The sequence below is a fragment of the Chenopodium quinoa genome, unplaced genomic scaffold (genome assembly GCF_001683475.1).
Source record: "Chenopodium quinoa cultivar QQ74 unplaced genomic scaffold, ASM168347v1, whole genome shotgun sequence".
In the NCBI taxonomy this organism is placed as follows: Eukaryota; Viridiplantae; Streptophyta; class Magnoliopsida; order Caryophyllales; family Amaranthaceae; genus Chenopodium; species Chenopodium quinoa.
Window position 1 is genome coordinate 2,696,236 of NW_018742815.1, and position 8,738 is coordinate 2,704,973.

General features: G+C 38.8%; 1 protein-coding gene across 1 annotated transcript; it reads right to left on the reverse strand.

The window, feature by feature from the left end:
* Positions 1-13: 13 nt before the first annotated feature.
* LOC110725420 (polyphenol oxidase, chloroplastic-like) lies at positions 14-1,375 on the reverse strand. Its single transcript, XM_021904900.1, is given in 1 exon segment — positions 14-1,375. A coding segment is annotated over 1 exon segment (1,362 nt).
* Between the last annotated feature and the right edge of the window lie 7,363 nt (positions 1,376-8,738).

Below are 8,738 nucleotides of genomic sequence, written 5' to 3' on the forward strand. Positions count from 1 at the left end.
CATATAACCACCATCAAGAAATGAATTCAATCTTCACATCAATGATGACAACTGCATCTAATCCAGCTCTAGGCACAAATATCACATCGCTATTATCATCGCCATCTACTCCTTGATCCTCAATCAAATCTGTCAACCCTATTGTCAAACAAGTCTTTTTATTACGATCTTTAGTTTTGTGTTGCTTGTGTGGCAAACTCACAAAACATTCGACATACTCAGCGTTCACACGACTCTTCCTCTTAGGATGATCATCTTCTTCATTAATGTATACATCAAACTTGATAAACTTATCCATTCGTGACAACTCCAAGTTAATCGTTAGCACCTCTTCTTCGTCTTCTTTTTGCTTCTGGCTCCTTAATTTTTGTGGCCTTGCCACTCGTGTTCGTATAGTAGAGTCTAAAGTTCTAGGAAGTGTAATCCCTGATGTTGAATCTTCCCTCCTTTTTGCAACAGACAACAATTTATCTTGCTTAATCTTAGAAGAATTGGGCCTAAAATTAAGCCACGGGATATCAACATCTTGGTATATGTATCCGAGTTTCTTGTGATCCAAGCAATCTCGAACCCTAATTCGTACTGGTTGGGCATTTTGTCATAGAAAAGGAATGAAACATTACCAATCGGAATCTTCAATGTCCTTCCTCTTACCTCCTAGGGTTTTCCATAGCACCCACATTCGGTCCACGTTAGCATGGTGGGCATAAAAGATTGAGTCTCGAGCTGCAGCATTGAATATACCCATATCCTCCCCATTAGGTTGGGTTGGATCTCCCGTCCAATTGTGCACTACATTGTGTGGCATTAACTCGATTGTCCCGGATCCTATTGGTAGCTCATCACCTGCTCGATAAGCCCTACCAAAGAACAGTGTTGGGTTCTTGGCATTGGATACCATTTGGCAATGCATAATTGCCAAATTTGAGTCTATCAACTCTTTGGGGGAAAGTTCATTATTATCATCCCCGTCGTGGGAAAGATCCATTAAGGTTAGGGGAAGGTGACTTACATTTCGAAATGGGTCATACAAGGTTGATGTCGGGTTTGTATATATAGAGGGCATATACATACCATCAGGATGATCCCAATTCCAAAAAGGCAAAGCAAATGATGGATCATCAATTAATTTGCCTAAAATCTTTTCAAAAAAATATATGTAACACCTATGAAAAGGAAAAAATAACCAAGAGTCATGTATAAGAAAATCGAAACCCGGGAACCCTAGTTGATGATAGTGTCCCCCCACACAATATGCACAATGCACATTGGCTTGTTGGATGAAGCTTCGCGGATCATCTTCAGGGAGCTTCTTCATTAAGCTTATAGCCTTAGAATACTTATCCAAGTATTCGTTATTAAGTGCTTTATCCATAATTAATGTTGAGTGATTTTACTTAAAGCATACTCATACACGCACACTAGATAAAATCTACATTGAAAAATGAGTAATGACAGAAACTTGACATTGTTTCCCCTTCAGCTTGGGATTTTTTCCCAAATTGAGCTTTATTGGTAAATTATTTACCAAATTGGTCTCGTGGGAAAAGTATTTCCCAAACTAAGCTTCTGGGGTGAAACGCTGTCTCGGACAGCGTTTTACACCCAGTTTTTTTAAAAAAAAAATCAAGAAGTAAAACGCTGTCTCAGATAGCGTTTTTCTGCTAGACTGCATTACCAGCAGCATCTGCTACACTGCATCACCAGCAGTTTCTGCAATCTGTTGCTGTTCCTACACATAACCCTCACCCAGCAGCATCAGCTCAGCCCCACCATGAACCACCACCCCACCACCATCCACCACCATCAACCACCTCCCCCACCACCACCGGCCGCCACTCTCGACCACCCCTATGCAATGCAAAACACCCTAAACAATGCAAGGACATTCCCACCACCCCCATCATTAACCACCACCCCCACCACCATCAACCACCTCCCCCACCACCACCGCCCGCCACTCTCAACCACCCATAAACTACCATAAAACACCCTAAACAACGCAAGAGCATTCCCACCACCAGCCCCAACCTTTCCACCACCATCGACCACCACCAACAACCATCAAACACTGGAAACAACCCCAACAGCATGATAACCATCGTGAAACAGCACTTTAAGTGCAGGAGACCAAATATATGTTGCTTGATACATATAACGGATATAAAAGATATAGTTTCACTAACAAAAGTCAAATTCAGACAAATAAGGGAAATAAACTTCAAATTGTACAGAGAGTCATTTAGAAAACATTTCTTGTATTAATAATGTAAGCGTTATATACAACATTGTTAAATATCTGAGTACCACAAAAGGATCAACTAACTAATACTATCCGGACTCATGTATTGGAGTTAACTGATCTCCATCCTGTGTGTCCTCCGTCCATCTACGAACACGCCTCGGACGCCTCATGTAATGCTGAATGGTGGTGAATGGGTCTCGGGACGGTGGAGAAGTCAGCTGGCGAGACGATGAGTCATCCTGGCTGTGGCCGGGAGCGGTGTTATGGATGAAGTAATCCTCTGCTTGTGTAGAGCCCGAAGTATGACCTTCACCACTACTCTGTCCGAAGTCGAACTGTGAATGGAAGGAGTTGGGGTCATGATCGTCCCTGGGGTGGACGAGATGGCCATGGCCATATCTCTGCAAGCTATGTATGCCCATATCTCGTACCTGCTCAACCTGGGCTCTGGTGGGTACGGCTGCTAAGTTATCTGAAAGTGCATCAACCATCGCACCCATATCCCCCGCCTGCAGTAATCATCCATGAATTAGTAATATGATATAGAATTTCAAATAATTTTGGAAAACAAGAAACTGAAAAAACTCACAAGTCCGCTGATAACATCATAAGCTGGATGGTAGTGCGTGGACGGTGGGGTGTAGGTAGGGTTGATGAAAAGGTGTGTAATCTGCCTGTACCATACCATGTAAGGATCACGCGGATCCATAACACCCTGAAACAGGTGACCGTCAACGATGGACTCCAACCGCTGGCCCCAAAGCTCAATGAATTGATGATGCTCCAGTGCCCAGTTTGTCTCCAACTTTCCACGACGGTCAATGCCGTGGAGGCGAATACTAGTGTCACAGGGCATGGGGATAGGCTGGTGAAGTCCGAACTGTCGCAACACTCGGCTCGGTAGGTGGCTCTCCACGACCTCGAAACAGATCATGGGGTCCTGGAAAGCAACTCAGCACGATGCTCGAGCAAGTGTTCCGGCGTGGCCTCTACCAACACAGCAGAATAGGGATCCCATGTCCTCTGCAACAAGGATATATCGTGAAAAGGTTAGGGCAATGCCAATAAACAGTATAAAGAGTAAACAAACGATTACAAATTTAGTGCAAGATTCCACCTGTTCATCCGAGAGTCGATCGAGGGCGTCACGGTAGTAGAGAAGACCTCTCGCTGTATGCGCATGTGTTAGTCTGGGAACCACCCACCTGTGGCAACAAATTATTTAAGAAGTTGTACTAGCTAATTATAACAAAATTTGAGTACACAAGTATAATGTTACGAACCTACAACCGTATGCCTGATCGGGTTCAGGGAGCGGGGGAGCATCGTATGCTGCGTACTGATCGTCCTGGTCCAGCTGCCCTGGACGGTGTACAACAGGCCTACCTGGTCTCCCTACATGGATGTGCTCCCAAGCCCATAGCTGTTTTAAAAATCAAATAAAAGGTAAAGCATAAATAACGTCAAGTCATTATCAGACTAGGCTTAAGGATAATGATGAGGTTTACCTGTAGCACAACCAAAGGACCTCCAATCAGCTGTGCTCCACGCTGTGATGCTCTACACAGATGGCGATACAAGACCGCCAAACAAGCACTACCCCAACTGTATCCACAGATCTCATCCCAGTCGTGGTCTAACAGCTGCAGGTAAATAATCTGAAGATGGCTTCCGCTCTTGTTTCCAAAGAGCACGCCCGAGATGAGCAGGAACAAGTAAGCTCGGGCGTATCTCTGCACTGTGGCGTCGTCAGCGTCCTGAGGTAAATGTCCAAAAGTGTCGCATAGCCAACCGGTCCTCAGCACGCTGCCCCTGATCTCGTTTGGCTCTGGCTGAACCCCTAAAACCCGACCTACTAAACCTGCGGGGTCAAGTACCACACCCCCTGTCACTGCATTCCCATGGATGGGAAGGTGTGTGAGTATCGCGACGTCCCGCAGCGTGATTGTCGCCTCCTCCACAGGAAGATGGAAGGAGTGTGTCTCCTGCCTCCATCTCTCAACTAATGTTGTGATAAGTCCTCGATCTATTTCTCTGTAGCCCACGCGATGAATACCACCAAAGCCAACCCAGTCGACGTACTGAAGAACGCGTGGATCGACTTCCCAGCTGGACCTCAAGTGCCTGCACCCCAACATTTCCGCTATGTCCACCTGGTAATTCATTTAAAAACTGTAAATAAGGGTCAAGTATACAAAAAAACAAGACAAATCTGTATATGAAATGGCACGTGAGAAATTACCGTCTGCTCCCATATGTCAACACTCCGATGTCTATCCTGCAGTGTAAGGACAGAAGGGTCAAGTGGTCCTGGTATCCGATCGTGTCCGACCATGATATCTGTTCATTCAAAACAATATGGCCAAACCAATTAAAAAACAGAATTACTAGTCAATGAAATTGACATGACTGTCACAGGTAAAAGACAAGTACGAAATATAAGTCACCAAATCTCAAATATAATCCAAGCGTTACAAATGTTACATAACGTCATTAATCAACTACTACATGAATCTACTGTTCTACTACTATAGCTAAACAATTACAAGCTTATGTTTCGGTTGATCTAGCTGGGCACGTTTTGCGATTGTGACCTTGTTGGTGACAGCGGCTGCATTTAGTCCTAGGTCGGTTAGTGTCATCCATTTCATTGCGTATGCGCTTTGACTTTGGCCGACCTTTTCCTCTTACCATGCTGGCGTCCGGGATGAGTCTAGGTCCTATGTACTGCGTCCAAGTGGCCTCACATGGAATAGGCCAGAACTGTGGTGCATACGTGTTCATATACGCATCCGATTGCAGGAAAGGGTCCACCCATGGCCTCTCGGACAGTGAATAAGTCGCACACACTGGTAGAACATGAGAGCATGGAAGGTGGAATATCAGGGGTTTGTTGCATGTACAGGTTCTCAACTGGAAGTTAACAGTGTGTTCGGTTCACTGTGAACCTCATTCATCAGATCATTCACAGTCATGTTCGGTTCAAGTGTTATAAGTTCCATATTCCCTCCACTGTACTCAACATTTGATCCATCGCACATAATTTCACCTCCCCACCGGCATAACAACACTACATTTTGTGACGCCATATTCTACATACCAACCAAAACACATTTAAGGATAATCGAATTCTAAAACAACGCCAAAAAACCCTAATTTAACAATACATAACATACATAGCTTCGATAATGGAAAGTTATATCAAATTTCGAGAACCTACATGTGTAGCTAATATGACAACAATGAAACAAGTCCATTCTCATTATCAACATTTTCATCACCAATTTCATAAACTCTTAGTACCGCATACAACTATCAACATACTAATACCGCATTACCATCAACAATTTTATCATTTTTTTCACAATAATAGACCACATTACCATCAACAATTTCATCAAAAACAAACCACATTATCATTGACAATTTCATCAACAATTTCGTCGACAATTTAATCAACAATTTCGTCTATATTTTTCCTCAACAATGTACCACATTATCATCAATAATTATCAACAATTTATCACATTTCATTACTAATTAGCAACAAATTAATACAATTTACATCACAATTTGCTACAACATACAACAACTATCTACTACCAACTATTCAATGTAAAATTCAACAATGTGCTACAAATTTAGGGTTTACCCGGATTTAAAGAGTGAGTGAGACAATGCCGGCAACAACTTCCGTTCACTTTGGCGGCGGCAGGGGCGGCTACACGGCAGGGGAGGCGTTGGCAACGGCTGTGGTTCTTTGTTGCTGACAATGAGAGTTAGTGAGAGAGAGTGTGTAAATTGCGTGAAAGAGATTGAGAAAAAAAAGGCCTGGAATTCGTTATAATTCCCGCAAGAAACGCTGCCTGAGGCAGCGTTTAATGTACAGATAAAAACGCTGCCTCAGGCTGCGTTTTATGCTTGTACATTAAACGCTGCCTGAGGCAGCGTTTCATTTAAAGATATAAACGCTGCCTCAGGCAGCGTTTATTTGTATAAAACAGGTATGAAATACGAAGTTTTTGAAAAAAGTCAAACTACCATAAAACGCTGCCTGAGGCAGCGTTTTATTTCTTGAATTTTTTTTTAAAAAAAACTGAGTGTAAAACGCTGTCCGAGACAACGTTCCACCTCAGAAGCTTAGTTTGGGAAATAATTTTGCCACGAGACCAATTTCGTAAATAATTTCCGTATAATTTCCGGATTGGATTGGAAATTTTAAATCCATACAGTATACTTAAATCGTCTAATATTTATTGACCATCCTTACTATACCACAAGAGACATGCATATATATTGCATTGGACCATTACATTATTAATAACTTTAACCTTGTTACTACATATTTCGTATTTTAGTTTATTGTCAGTCTTCTTTGGTTACTCAATCTACTAGTCGTAGCTTAGGATGATGTATATCCAAGTATCCAACGATCGTCAAAAAGCAAGTTACCAAAGCACCTATGCGCACGAATGACCAATTGTGGCCTATCACATGCAACATACAACTATACAAGTATGTTGTTATTATTTTTATTTTTTTTGACACTATGTTGTTATTAATTTACTAGTATACTAAACATCAATTGCGGCCTATAACATACAACATACAACTAAACATCAATAATCTAATCTAATATATATAAATAAAGTAGACATTTTTGAAGAGCATTGGGTGCGCCACATAAGAAAAGGTATATTTTCGACCAATTAAAAATTAGATTTCTATTTTATTTTAGAATTAAAAAAATCACTCGCCACCTAAACAAAAGTGACGAATGAAATTTTAAATTTTTGCAAATGTATATGAAAATTCGTGCATCGCACGCCACATAAGCAAAAGTAATATTTCGACCAATGAAAAATTAGATTTATATAATAATTTAGAATTTAAATTTTCAGTCGCCATTTAAGAAAAAATTAACAAATAGAAATTAAAAAATATATTTTGATTTAATGATTTTATCTAACTATCTGATGAATGAGATAATAATTATTTCAATTTATAAATTCAAGTTCTATATACGTAAAATTTGAATAAGAATAAAACTTATAATGCAAGAAAAAAATTAAGAGATCACCAAAAAAATATTTATATACAAAATGTATATAAAAATTCGTGCATCGCACGTCACATAAGCAAAAGTAATATTTCGACCAATGAAAAATTAGATTTATATATTAATGTAGAATTTTAATTTTCAGACGCCATTTAAGAAAAAATTAACAAATGAAATTTGAGAATTGAAAACAAAAAATAGTAATTTAAGATTTAAATTATGAAAAAAACAAAAATTATCTTTTACATTAGGATTTATATTATTTTAACAAATAATTAGAAATTAAAAAATATATTTTTATTTAATGATTTTATCTAACTATCCGATGAATGAGATAATATTTATTTCAATTTATAAATTCAAGTTTTATATACGTAAAATTTGAATAAGAATAATTTAAAACTTAACAAAATATTTTACCTTAAAAAAATACTCCGTATACAAAATGAAATATTTAAAAACCGTGCATCGCACGGGCTTACTAGCATAGATTACAAAATTGAGGATTAATCCCTTTTTTCTTTAAAAAAAAACACACCTTTGAAGATCTAAGGCTTAAATGGGCCTAAAAGAAGAAGAAAAAAGGTAAGACAACTAAAGTCAAACTCTTAACAAATGCGTTGAAGCTGCGCATTTTATTCGATTTTTAGCTCTTAGACAAAAAAATATACAAAATGATATATTTAAAAACCGTGCATCGCAGGGCTTACATCTAGTATATAATATACTAGCATTACACTATGTATAACCAAATTTCCATGTGTATAATAAGTTGATTGTTATTAATTTATTATGTACTTCCAATCCATATCATCCAAGGGTCATGGGCTCATGGCGGCCTCATGGGTCCATTTGGCTATAAGTTTCCGTCACGACAATTCCACAAAGATGCAACAAGATTAGGCACCAAAGTCAAGATAATGAAACTATAATTAGTCCCAATAATTGACGTTTTGGCTATTTGTATTGATGTTTAACCTTACATATGCAAGATTAAGAGCAAATTAATATGGAGTGTACGTATAATTTTAGAGGTTGATGTATACTTTTTGGAACAAATGAATCACAAATCCCTAAACTTTTGCTTAAAAATAAAATAACTAAATGACACTTCATATTGAATGGTTCCTAAACTTTGCTGACTAAGCTTTTTCTCCACCAAAAATGGTGAGGCTTGGGTGGTTGAGGGACCATTTTGCCTCATTTGAAAGTTGAGGAACTAAAATATTATAAATAAAAAAGTTTAGGGACTGTATTTTACCTTAACTCAGTTTTTACATAATATCACATATCAATATATAATCAAGCTAATAATAATAATAATTTCATTAATATAAGTTTAGACAAAACAATTTGAATAACATAACTCATTTTAATCTCTTCACATTAGTGTACTTTGAATAGTTGTAGCATAACTTTTATCTTTTTTTTTTT